Raw genomic sequence first — 13,727 nt, 5'->3', positions numbered from 1 at the left:
ACGTCATCCAGTTTGATTGGGACTGAGCAGGGAAAGGATTTTGCCTTGGGGGCTGATGGTATCTTAAGGTTCAAAGGCAGAGTCTGTATCCCTAGCAATTCAGAAATGAAGAGGTTAATCCTTGAGGAAGGTCATAAAAGCCGTTTTAGCATGCATCCTGGCATGACTAAAATGTATCAAGACCTCAAGGAGTCTTTTTGGTGGTCCGGTATGAAAAGAGATGTAGCTCAGTTTGTTGTCTCTTGTTTAACTTGTCAGAAAGCTAAAATAGAGCATCAGAGACCAGGAGGTTTGTTGCAGCCATTGGAAATTCCAGAATGGAAATGGGATAGCATCGCTATGGACTTTGTTACCCATTTGCCACGCACTGTTCGAAGACATGATGCAATATGGGTAATAGTGGACCGATTGACCAAGAGTGCCCACTTCTTGGCGATCGATTTGAGGATGTCTATGGCGAAGTTGGCGCAACTGTATGTTAAGGAAATAGTGAGGTTACATGGGGTATCAGATAGAGACCCAAGGTTCACATCCAGGTTTTGGCAAACTCTTCAGAGTGAGATGGGAAGCAGACTTCAGATGAGCTCGGCTTATCATCCCCAAACGGATGGACAGTCTGAGCGGACAATCCAATCGCTTGAAGATTTGTTGCGGACTTGCATTTTGGATCACCTAGGGGTATGGGATGAGATATTGCCACTAGTTGAGTTCACTTACAACAACAGCTATCAGACTAGTATCGGCATGGCACCGTTTGAAGCGTTGTATGGGAGGCGCTGTAGAACACCTCTTTGTTGGTTTCAGGATGGAGAAGCAGTTTTGACGGGACCAGAAATAGTTCAGCAGACTACAGAGAAGGTGAAGCTTATATAAGAAAGGATGCGGGCGTCTCAGAATAGACAGAAGTCCTATGCTGATCGGAGGCGCAAGCCGTTAGAATTTGCAGTTGGGGATCATGTGTTCCTACGAGTGACTCCTACTACCGGTGTAGGAAGAGCCATTCGTGCTAGGAAACTATCTCCTAGATATCTTGGTCCTTACCAGATTCTACGACGTGTAGGACCCGTAGCTTATGAGATAACCATGCCACCTCGGTTGGCAAACTTGCATCCAGTGTTCCATGTATCTCAACTGAGAAAATACATGTCTGATCCTTCTCATGTGCTTGAAGTTGACGATGTGCAAGTCAGAGAAGATTTGTCAATTGAAGTGCAACCAATAAAGATTGAGGAGAGTCAAAACAAACAACTTAGAGGAAGAACTGTCAGACTTGTCAAAGTTATCTGGAACAGTGGAACGGGCGACTCTACCTGGGAGTTAGAGGACGAGATGAGAGAAACCTACCCACACTTGTTCTGATAAAGCCTAATTTTCGAGGACGAAAATTTTTGTTGTTGGGGAGAATGTAAAGACCGCACGTCCCACTTTCTTTTGAAAGTGGGAGGGGCGGCTACCTAACAGAGAAGTGGTGGGGAAGGGAGGCACGTTCCTGGAAGTGGAAGGGGGCGGCTGCACGATGGAAGTGGGCGGCTGGCTGCACGTTCGTGTAGTGATGGGGGGCGCTTCAAGTGGCAACAGCAGCTGGTGGATGGTGGGGTCTTCCCACTTTGAAAGTGCTCCAGCCACCAAAGACACCATCATCTCCTTTGTTGGTGGGCATAGCACTGAGGAGTGGCTATGGGGAGCACCATTTCTTCCTTCTTAAAGGTAGAAATCGTGGATTGAAGGGGTTGGATGCTGCATCTGGAGAAGGGAGAGGCTTGCTGCAATTTCGGGAAAAGAAGAATTGGAGTTTTGCTGCAAAAATCTGAAGAGTGAGAGGAGAGCTCTGGAATTTCAAGGAGACCTTGGGAGAGAGATTCAAGATTCAAGGAGGTCTTCAAGAGGTAAGGGGAGCTAGATCCTTTTTTCTGGATTTTATGAACCATGTATGTGTGTACTGAAATCTATAATATAGTGTCGTTGATGAACAAATTTCGTACTTAGAGTGACTTTGTTGTGTATGAATCTGTATGAGTGATGGTAGAATATTGTTGTTGAAGCAAATCTGGGAAGAAGGGGATGAAAATGGGGTTTCTGGTTTCTCTCCGGAAATCTGGTGCGATTCTGCAGAATTCTGCAGATCGCGCGTTCGTCCAATTTGGTGAGCCAAATTGGACGTTCGTCCAAATGGCTCGACCAATTAGTGGTCGGCCAAAATAGCATGAGCGTTCGGTTTTGTGTTAACGAGCGTTCGTTCGTTTGCAGTGATATATTAGACGTTCGTCCCAACTGTATACAGGAATTAGTAATTTTAGGCGTTCGTCCCTAAATTGATATTTACGTGATCTTGAGCGTTCGGTATTTGGTAATAGAAATTGCAGTCGTTCGTCCTTAACGGATTCTTAAGTTTAATCTTGATCGTTCGACCTTAAGTTGATACTATTAAGTTTGGATCTCTAAACGTTCGGTTTCGGTGTATTAGTCAGCGTTCGGCCTTGGTTAATTGTGATTGTGAGCGTTCGGCCGTTAGTTGGTATTCTTAGGATTGGATTTTGACCGTTCAGTCATAGTTTAATTCTCATTGTGAGCGTTCGGTTTTGGTTTAATTCTGATTGTGAGCGTTCGGTCTTTCCTTGATTCTAATTGTGAGCGTTCGGTCTTGGCTTGATAGTTTTAAGTTTTGGAATTTTGAGCGTTCGGTCTTATTCTGTTGAACGTTCGGTTTTGATAAGGTATTCTCGCTTCTGAGCGTTCGATTTTAATTTGGATTCCTTAGTTTGGATCATAAGCGTTCGTTCATGGATATTTGTGATTGTGAGCGTTCGGCCATAATTGGATATTATAATTTGAAATCTTTAACGATCGGCCTTATAATATTAGTGAGTTTGAGCGATCGTTCTTAACATTGTATTTTCGGATAGCAATGTTGAGCGTTCGGCCTTGAGTAGTATTCTTAGGTTCCAAGCGTTGCGCGTTCGTCCAAGTGTTGAATTTAGTATTGGTGTTCGATGGTTTAGCGTTCGGCCTGATAGTGTAGGATTTGATAACGTTCGTCCAACAGCGTTCGGCCTGGTGATTGATAACGAACGTACGTCCAAATAGTGTTCGGCCTAGCGGTTGAAAGGTAGTGTTCGTTCAGTAACGTTCGTCCACTGTGCTCGGTGAACAGTGCTCGTCCAAATAGTATTATGCAAATGTTGGATTTTAAATTCATTTTCTCTTGAATTGAATTACGTGCAAGGTTTGGAAAATATATACTGTGAAGTGATTTATGTGAATGTATGAGGTGTGTTGGATTTACTGTGATAAAATGGATATCTGGTGATTCGGGAGTAACAATATGATTCAGGGACGTAATTCCATGATCCTCATGAGAGGATACATGGTGGTGGACGTAATTCCATGATCCTCAAGGAGAGGATATATGGTGGTGATTTGGGGTGTACAGAATGATTTCATGGTAGCTCATTCTTGAGGGTTTTCCTGACGCTCCAATGGTCTTTCATTCTCAAGTAGAGAGGATTGATCCATGTGGTGAGGAGTAGCAGGAGGTCCTAGTCTTGGAGGCTTCCAGTATGCTCCAGGGCGCGAAACGGACTAACCTCGTGAGGGTGGTAGGGTGGAACCCATTGGCAATGGCTTTGCAAAGCAGTAGAGGCCACCACGAGTGCATAACCCGCCATAGCTCGGTAATCATTCTGGTCCGGACGAGTCGGTCTATAAAGTAACAAGTCGGGGTTTAATGTAACAAGTCTTGTGATGTTAGTTTACCATGTATGAGTGACTTTTGCATATCATGTTGGATTGTATAACATGTTTTTTATATCTAGCTCACCCTTGCATTGTTTGTGTTGTGTGTTGTTTGGGTATGTTTCTTTGGCGATGATCATCCACTTGGATGGGAGCAGATGGCGAGGAGAATACTTTGGAAGCAACTCTTGATGAAGACGGCAGTGCTGCAGCCTAGATTAGCTAGTCTTATTTCATAATTCTTAATGTTTGGAATAACTCGTGTGTATTTTAAGTTTTAAATTCTCTGTGATTTTCATGGAGAAATTCTAAATACTCTTGTTGTCAATTCCGCACTATTCTAAGGATGACTGTAATCCTTAAATTACTCTTGACTGCTTTCTTATATTATGTATGATGACTCTTTATTATATATGCATGATGTATATTTTTGGGACGTTACAGTTAGTATTATAATATATTTTTTAATGAAGTCTGGTATTAGTTGAAAACAAACTCAACCACCAAAATACTTTCCTTTACCATAGAAATAATCCTAAAATTCTCTTGATCATTAACTTTCAGGTTAACTTTTTCTGTGATGTATTTGAAGACTAGTTATCGCAACTCATTAATGTCTTTGGACTATTGAGGTTAGGCCAGAAAAGAAAATGGCCTTGTCGTTGTTTATAATGTAATCCACCAAACATTTTACCTAGAACCAAATTCAGCATTATACTTTAAAATATGTTGGTTATTGATTGCATCAACAATGTTATGGTTATTGAAGTAATATAAAATCTTTGTTTTGTAATTATTCTTTCAATAAATTTGTAAAACAAAATATAACTTTCAATCCTTAAATCAGAATGTACGAAAATAATTTTTTTAATATTAAAAATATGTAAATATATTGGAATTTGATTTAAAACTATTTTAACTTCATTTTAATCATCACTTTTTTTATTTTAAAAGTTCACATTTTAGACCAAAAGGCTGAATACAGCCACAAATCCTTTTCCTATGATCTTCTATTTTCTTTTCTTTTACCAATATTAAAATGAATCTTTCCTTTTCCTAAGATCTTCTATTTTCTTTTCTTTTACCAATATTAAAATGAATCTTTTCATGTAGGCCGAAACTGTTCAGTGCAGCTAATATTTTTTTTTAATAGGTTCGGAAGTTCCTGTATTTATGCGTTCATTTTAATTGAATCTTTTAATTTTAGAAATGATCAATTGAATCCCTAATTTAACATAATTAAATAATAATACCTTTTCTTTTAAATACAATGAAAAATTAACAGGAGACATGCTCACGTATCAGTTTATTTGCAGGTGGCAGAGTCTGACCTGAATACATCGACCTCTGTGAAGGATATAGGAAGGATGTATGAAGGGTGAGGATGACGGGTGAGTTACCGCCCTTTCTATATCACTCACTCTTGCTTCTGTATCTGATTTTCTCCGACAACCAAATCTATGGCTTCCGATTCTTCTTCGAATTTCAACAACGGTTCGTGCCGCTCCTCTCTCTGTCTCTTCTTTCGGTTTTCATTTTCCGAATTTTCTGATTTGTTAATTTATTCAAACCTCCTTTCTGATAGGTCCTTCTTCCCCCGACGACTCCCTTTCCAGCCCCATCAGCAACACCTTCTCTTCTCCGGGAAGTAGGCGCCGCCGCCGCCGCTCCTCCACTCCCTCCGCATTCGCCACTCCGTCGGAGCGCTGATCTCGATTCGCCTCCTCCGAAGCCACCCCAACCGCGCCGCGCTCCCGCTAAGGCGTCGGCGGAGGTGGGCGCGTTCCCGTCACACCTACGTCCACAACATATGACGCGGCGGCCTCGTCTGACGGCGGCGATGGCTACGACATGGACGACGCCAGGCCCACCTTTGTGTGGGGCACTAACATAAGGGTGGAAGACGTGAACGATGCTATTCACAGGTTTTTGAGGGACTTTAGGGAAGTGTCTTCGTCGCAGGGCGAGGATGACAGGTTGAACTTGCACACCGAAGGGAAGTATGAGAATTTAGGGATGACGGGTTTAACCGCCTATGCCCTCTACATCAACCTCCTCAACCGCCACGCCTTCTCCTTCTCGTCCAGGAATGGATATATGAAGGATGTACTGAAAGAACAAACCTTGTCCCAGGAAGCTTCAGGATCAAACAATTTGGCAAATTTTGAAGGCGAGAAGTGACCATCCTATTTTTAAACCTATTTTTATTGTGGGAATTTCAATTTCTTTTTTTGTGTGCTCTGTCTCAGTATATTAAAAAGAAAGAAAATGGTCAGTGTTTCCGTGCTAAAAGAAAAAAGAAAGAGAAATTGAAAGATAAGCCCGGGATTGCGGTGACAAATCCATTTTGCACACCTCATTGGAAGAAATACCGAACATCTACGCATGCCCTTATAATAGTATGCTGAAGTGATGTGATGCCTCTGTGTTGTGTGTTCTGTGTTTAAGACAAAAGTGTTTTTTTTTTGTTTTTTCTATTGGTTTACATCTTGAGATGGATTCATCCATCACCTTCGATTGTGTTGTGTTGTGTGTTGTGTATGTGACTCTTGATTCTGTCCACCACAGTCCAAAGAAAAAGTAGCTTATGTTTAAATTTTTTAACGGTTTTTACATGTGTACATTTACTTTTCGTATCTCCACGTCCAAGAACTAGATCTCTTCAGCAGCCAACAGACACAGAATTTACAAGACCGGTTTTTGCTCCTTATCTTAAGCTTCTGTAAAAGTTTTATCTCGCCTTCACACAACATTGCCACCTACCATTTGCTGTAGTTTTTTTGGTTTTTCAAATCTTGGGGTTGTTGAAAGTTCTGAACTTTCTTGATTCAATTGCAAGTATGGTCTTGAATGCATACTTCTAAGAAAAGGGTACCTTTCAACTTTTTGAACGCTTCTTCTTCGTCATGTATGTATCTATGTACTTGATGAGCATGTGCTGCCTCGTGTCATTGGATGTGTGAATTTTCTTAACTCATTTCACAGAGGTCATGCATTATTCTGGCTCCTACTGCTGCTTCTCTCTGCATCCAAGACCTGGTGTCGGTTTAGACTTAGAATTCCTGATTCCGGATTGTTGAAGTAAGTAAACTTATTACCAGTGTTTGGTTAATGGGAGATTTATTATTCAGTATTCTCTTGAGATTTATTAGTGTTTGGTTTTTCTTCCTTAATTTGAATTTTCCTGAAGAAATTATGGTTATTGTATTCTGCTTATATTAAAGAAAATTTTAATTTTATTACAGCTGTAATATATGTATGTGTGTGTATGTATATGTATGTATGCGTGCGTGATTTATTTATTTACTGATAGTTATTATGTTTTTTCAGTGTTTAATTGTCTTTTTCTGCTGTGAATCTGACAAGTTTTAAGGACATGTTTGGATGTGTACCAGGTAGATTGGTATTCAATTGCTAAATGTTCAGTGTAATGTTTCTGCTCTTGGCTTTCTGGAGTTTTCGTGGAATTCTATCACACATTCCAGATTCTTGATGTGTACACACACTCAACCAACCCACTGATTATTTTGATTCTAACTTCAATCATTAATTCTTCATTCGTTGAAGTGTCAGATCATTAGTTCCATTCTACACGTCTTATTTTGGGGGATTGGTGGAAATTCAGAAAGTGGTCCCAAAATAAATCATAATTTTGCTACCTTTTATTCATAGTGATAAGGTGACAGAAATGAGAAACGAATTCTACAACAATTTTCCGTTTTATTCAGCACCGTATGCTAAAAACAAAATTGTTCCACGTAAATACAAGAGAATTCTCCTCCATAACCAAAAAAAAGCACAAATGCTGAAAGAACGGACCTACAAATCTGGAAAACCGTGACCACAGGTAATAATAATCATAGCATCATTTCTGCTATAAAAACTATACACCTCGTCGATATTCCAGTTGCTTTGTGTTCTCCAGCAAAATCTGCCAGCCAACAAAGAAACAGGATTTAAGCAGTGAAATTAATGTAAAACTTGTTTGGACTCCTCTTAGTATAATCACAAAAGTGTCAGCAGGTTCTTACTTCTCGAATGTAGTTTGCTATTGCTTTGCAGCCTTCGATTGCTAGTTGCATAACATTTTCCAAAATGTCAATTGGTAGTTTAGAATCCATCTATAGACAGTAACAACAGAAATTAGTGCAAATAAAATTAAACTAGGAGCTTTTCCATTCTAAACTACGGAATATGGCAGGGAGTGAACGAATGAAATAAGCTGGATGAGAAAAGAAAAGCATTGCATGCTTTTCATAATAATGATAGTAGTAAATTTCTGATTAAAACTTTGAAGGTTCACAATCTCAACCAGCCTTTACATAGTGGCACGTTATAAGACCCTAGAAATTTCTCTGCAAATTCTCTGTCACATCACCATTAATACGCACTCCACGTCACTGCTACGGGTAATTAAAAACCCACTCCCAACTCTGAATTTTTCATCTCTCTGTTGTGCACGGAAAGCCGAGCCACATCATTCCTCTGAAACATTAAAAACGCACCAAACTGTGCATGCACACACGCCACTTGTCACGTTGGAAGCTTCCAATTCAGAGTTTGGTGTGCAGGTGTCAGCTTGGGAGACGTTCGTTCAAACGAACGTGAGTTAAACAAAACTAGATTTTCGAAAACTCTTTCTCTCCCCTGCACCACTCATCTTCTACCTCTGAACTTAACTTTTCATCTTCTCCAACCTCTCTCTAGAAACCTTAAAACTTCTCTCTACTGTTACTCATTCATCTCTTCTCCGTTTAACATTCAGAACCGTAGGAACGATCCTTACGCTGTGAGCTTCATTTTGGACCGAACCAATCTCAGTTCTGAAAACGGTAAGTCTCCCAACTTAGGTATCGTTTCTGGATATTCGTTTCTACATTCCTTTGGCTAGATTTAGTGGAAGAAACTTAAGTGGAATTTAGTGAGTGAACCTTGGAGTAGAACGCTGTTAGAGGAAGCACCATAAACTTGCATTAGGGCGAACACTGCTATCCAGGTAAGGGAAGCTTATATGTTTAATTTATACTTGCATGTTGTATGATATGATTTGGATGTATAAAACGTATGCTGATTGATCTGTCATGAACGAGCACTGCTTGTATGAATTATATATGTTTTTGGTGGTTTGAAATGCATGTTAATTTGGATATGTATGAACGGAGTATGACTATTGTATAGTTGGAATGATTAAAATGATGAGATCTGTATGATGATGTTTAAGGTGAATTAATTTGGAAATGGAAGTTATAAAGTTTATAAATTTGAAAATGATATGAAGTATACAGTATGAATTGAAATGTTGAAATCTGGAAATCTGTTAGGGTTGAAAAACCTGAAACTTAAATCATTCCCTATGATAAATGACGATCGTCACCGTACGATCTTAGACCGTTCGGTTTTCCTTAAAATAACTTAGAATGGAATTCTTTCATTTGGAAAGAACTCTGCTCGAGAACGAGCGTCCCTATGTGTCTGAGCGTTCGGTTCAGCTCAGTCGTACATAAATGTGTTAAAATTTTAAATACGTAGCGCTCGGTCTTATATTGAGCGTTCGTCCTAAATAGCGCTCGGTCTTATACCGAAGCGTTCGTCCTAAATAGCGCTCGGTTTATACACCAAGCGTTCGTCATACTTGGTGCTCGGTCATTTACCTAGCGTTCGCTTTAATGAAGTGTTCGGTCTTAGATTGAACGCTCGTCCTTATCTTTGATTCCTTAACGAATGTAAATAGCGTTCGTCCAAATACTTAGTAAATGGATGTTGGCGCGTTCGGTTATTGACTGGCAGCCAATCCCTTTCAAATAAAAGGTTCCCTATATAGTTAAGTATTCTCCTGGATGTCTCTTCATCCAAGTTGAGTTAATTTGATCTATTGGTATTTAAAAATATTCTGGAGTTGGCTTTATTATTCTGAAGTCTTTATGGTTTTAAAGGAGTTTCTTTTAAATCTGGCTTTTAACGTTCGTCCTCTTCCTTCAGAAAGTTGAACGTTCGTCTTTTTCAGAGAGTGGAACATAGAATGAAAATGTTAAAAATATAAAATGTTAAGACGTTCGAACACTATATTAAATGGTTATACGATTGTGGAATTTGAACGAGCGTTCCAAGGAGGAACGTCTCAGATGAGTTAAATATTAAATTTGGTAAAGTATGAACATGGATAAGTTAAGACTCGCTGTCCATCCTGATATTCCGTGATACTCATCTTCACGTAGAAGGGGGTAGTCATGTGTGGGAATGGCAGGAGGTCCTTAGTTCATCACTTAGCATGGGCGAAGGATTAACCTCGAGTGGCAGCTGATTAGGTATATCCCGGCTACTACACCACTCGGGTGCAAGGACGCTTGTAACTACATGGTTCATACAGTCCGGACGGTCTGTCATATATATATACATATCTCTATGTTATTCTATATTAAGTTACCTGATGTATGTGTGAATTGATGTGTTAAATGTATGTGTTAATTGTATGAATTAAATAATATAAGCTTACCCTTGCATTTTCCATTGTGTTGTCTCCTGTCTATGTACGTTCGTCTTGTCTTGCAATGATCATCCGTGTGGATGTGAGCAGATGGTGGTGCATCTCTTGAAGAAATGCTAGAAGAAGGAAATTTGGAAGATGCAAATCTGGTTGAAGTGGAAGTAAAGGCCGAGCCTTAGAGCGCTCGTTAGATTAGGAATGTGAATATTAGCTTAGTTGGACGTTCGGTTAAATATTTTGTAAAGTCGTTCGTCCTAATTACCTCTGATTCTGTTTTGGCGCGTACGTTATTTTTAGTTAGCTGTTCGTTCTAGGCTTCATTTGTATGCGTTTATGCGCGTTTCTTTTGTACTGAAGCCGTTCGGCTCTGGAACATCTTTTCTGTATATAAAGACTGCATTGTTTACTGTTAATTGTAATTAATTCTGTAATATGGTAATTACTGTATTTTGGGATGTTACACACGTGTTCGAAACAAATTTAACTCCATAATATCAATCTAAGAATGGGAGCAATAAACTGACTGATAAACTGTCATTGGAAAAAATCTATGCCAGCCCCACCAAATGAAGTTACCCTCCCTCTCTGTTTTGTGGACCATACATGAATTTCATCCTATAATAAGGTGGCGGAAAGAATATATCAACTATATTTCTTCAGTCAAAATTTAAAGTATCAACAAAAGATCTGCAACTAAAAAAGTAAAAGATGCTGAACTGGAATTCCAAATAAAGAGTTACCAAGTATGATACTAGTGAAAATTAAGTTACACTTGATCAAACATTAACTCAGACTAAAAAGAAGATTTGTCATGACATAACTCCATCAATGGGTACAACAACAAATCACTCTATCAGGAACCTTCGTAAGAAGTATCTGTTGATTAAAAAACAACTGATATTTGAAAAAAGATTCATGTGTACAGCAAACTATTAAGTTGTTAAATCTGAGGCGAGCTTAGATAAGCTTCTTTTGGGGATTTCCGAACATGCACCTATTCCCTCGAGTAATCAAGGGTTAAAACTCTACTGTTCTCTCCAAAATCTCTAATAACAAGAACAGTTTTTGAAGGAAGAGGAATTACAGCTTCAACACCACCAGACTCTTTACTACGTGAGTACCAATGACTGAGAGAGCAATAAAAAGTTTTCCTTTCTGTTGAACTAATTTACCTGGTTGACTACACAATAGATACAGAGAAAATAACAAGACATGAATTAACCTGAAGCAGTGTTACTTTATCCAACTTTGGCAGAATTCCTAGGGTTACATCAGGACCTCCAGCACTGTCTTCTACACAGTTCAAATCTGTACACATTCAGAAACCTTTAATAATTAGGGCAGCCCGTGCATCAGAAGTAGACAGAAACAAAACAGACATACCACACTTGTATTTAGCCAGTTCAAATTTAGAGTAAAAACAGATATGTACCAAGCAGACTTGTGCTGTTAAGGTATCCGGCACTGCAGGATGTTACAAGATCACGCATAGGGATCCCAGCATCGGCAAGGGCCAAAGTTGCAGCATTTATACAAGCAGATCTAGTTCCTATAAAAGACATGTCAACATCACCCAAAATTAATGTACATATTAAATGAGTAAAGAGAGAAAATAAAATGGCAATGACAGAAGAGAATCACAAGATCCCATTATCAAGTCTTAGTTACCTCCATCTGCTTGGAGAACTTGGACATATATATCTATCTGCAAATTTAATAAGTAAAACATTAGGGAGGACTAGGGGAAAGCAAAGCACATGACAAAATAAGTTCTTAATGTGTAATAAAACCTGAGATCGAGGCAATAGATGTGTCAATATAGATGCTTCCATGGTTTGCCGAATAACCAGGGAAATTTCAGTTGATCTCCTGTAGAATGAGAACTTCAAATCACGTAGTAAAAAATAAGAAGTGATCCTATTATCCTTCTGTAAGAGAACCTTACAATGAGAACCATATTAAAACTATGAAGGAAAAGCAAAACAGGATAACATTTATATCTGCAAACATTGATGGTTAAGCCATTCAAAACTATTCAGTGAGTTTTGGCCAAAGATTACTCAAAAAAGTCAAAGCTTGCAAAAAAGATTAAAAATGAGAAAAGGCAGTAAAAGGGTGCATGGGGTTAAGCTTTTCATTGTTTTATGATACATAACCCATTGCTGAGCCTGTAGTCAGCTATATCAAAGGCATGGAGCAGCCAGCCCCAAAAACACTACAATACGTTAGTGGATAGCAAGATAGTTGTTACATAGAAAATTATGAATGCAAGATTAAAAAAAAATTATACTGTATCACATGAACAAATGCAATATATATATATATATATATATATATATATATATATATATATATATATATATATATATTACTAATTAATAATCAAAATTTATACTCTAAAAGTCTAAACATGCATTACCACCATTGCTATTAAATTCTTACCTCAGTAAAAAGATCAAAAAGTCCAATTTACAAATTACAAGGCACTCTTAAGATAGATTCTACTAATGCAACATTCACTATCATCCTAGTAGTCTATGCTCCAATACCATTTTGATAAGTATAAAACTACGAATATATAAAAAATAAGTGAAAGGTCAAAAAGAATAGGAAGTTAAACAAAAGCAAGTAAATGAGCAAAACCTGTCACCCTTTGATTTCCTCATGCGATCTCCAGTGCTAAAATTAGCCATGCTGTACTCACACCCAACCTATAGACATACATTGCACATAAGCAACAATTAAGTTTTTGTTACAATTCATATAAATACAGACAACATAACTTAGAAAAAAAAAACTACCAGAGCATGGTTGGTTATTTGGCTTCTATTTTGCACCTGAAATGCAGAGAAGTTACTAAAGAAAAACAGCAAATCATCTAAAGCTCAACTACAACATCAAAGTTTTTTAAATGTCTAAACCAACTAACACTGAAAAAGGATAGTTAACAATCCTTAAATTACATAGACGAATTTTCATTAGCAAGGTAAATAATTAAACAGTACCTCTCTAGGGCCATAGACGACAGCAATAACTTTTGTATTACCCATCTCAAACATGGCAGAACTGTTTTCAAAATAAAAAAACTTTATGGTCAAATGCTTCAAATGATATCACAACTTAATTTTCTAAAAAGCTAAAATTCATTTACCCATCTGCTTTGGATACAGCACCAATTTCTGCACGAATTTGTCGCATCTACAATATACCATAAAGAGAGGAGAAAAAGTTAAAGGCAAAAGATCAGTAGAGAAAGAAATATAAAATCATAGATTTAGATCCTCTGCAGTGAAGGAATAACACTTTAGAGGATAAACTGCAGTAATAGTCATTGAGATTTTAATAACTTCATAGTTTCTTATACATGTACATATATTTTATCACACTCTTAAATACTAAATTTTTAATAAATAGTAATAACTTCACCTTATCCTCTAAAGTGCATCTCCTCATTTTAAATAGTCGAATCCCAAAATCATGTCCAAATCACAGCTGTTAAATAGGACTGAAT

At 38.2% G+C, this 13,727-nt stretch overlaps 2 protein-coding genes and 1 long non-coding RNA gene across 4 annotated transcripts; 2 read left to right on the top strand and 1 right to left on the bottom strand.

The window, feature by feature from the left end:
* The first annotated feature begins 879 nt into the window (after positions 1 to 879).
* LOC148198999 (uncharacterized) lies at positions 880 to 1,539 on the top strand. The gene has a single exon (XM_088111509.1). It carries the CDS (start codon positions 880 to 882, stop codon positions 1,357 to 1,359), a length of 480 nt encoding a protein of 159 aa, XP_087967635.1. The 3' UTR covers positions 1,360 to 1,539.
* A 3,476-nt stretch (positions 1,540 to 5,015) lies between these two features.
* LOC148198998 (uncharacterized) lies at positions 5,016 to 7,212 on the top strand. Of its 2 annotated transcripts, none has more exons than XR_015785602.1 (3): positions 5,016 to 5,226; positions 5,318 to 6,813; positions 7,128 to 7,212. It is a non-coding gene; the product is annotated as an uncharacterized LOC148198998 (long non-coding RNA). The 2 variants fall into 2 exon arrangements; XR_015785601.1 differs by having other exon boundaries at positions 7,063 to 7,209.
* A 403-nt stretch (positions 7,213 to 7,615) lies between these two features.
* LOC148198997 (exosome complex component RRP41 homolog) lies at positions 7,616 to 12,909 on the bottom strand. The gene is made up of 7 exons (XM_088111973.1): positions 12,860 to 12,909; positions 12,007 to 12,085; positions 11,885 to 11,921; positions 11,649 to 11,765; positions 11,439 to 11,524; positions 7,764 to 7,853; positions 7,616 to 7,663 (listed from the first exon to the last, which is right to left on the bottom strand). The coding sequence occupies exons 1-7, from the start codon at positions 12,907 to 12,909 to the stop codon at positions 7,616 to 7,618; spliced, it is 507 nt and encodes a 168-aa protein (XP_087968099.1).
* Positions 12,910 to 13,727: the final 818 nt, after the last annotated feature.

This window comes from Vigna umbellata, chromosome 4 (assembly GCF_029865625.1).
Source record: "Vigna umbellata cultivar VRB3 chromosome 4, Vumbellata_1.0, whole genome shotgun sequence".
NCBI classification, from domain to species: Eukaryota; Viridiplantae; Streptophyta; class Magnoliopsida; order Fabales; family Fabaceae; genus Vigna; species Vigna umbellata.
Note: the sequence above shows the minus strand (reverse complement) of the source record. Positions and strands in the feature narration are given on the sequence as shown.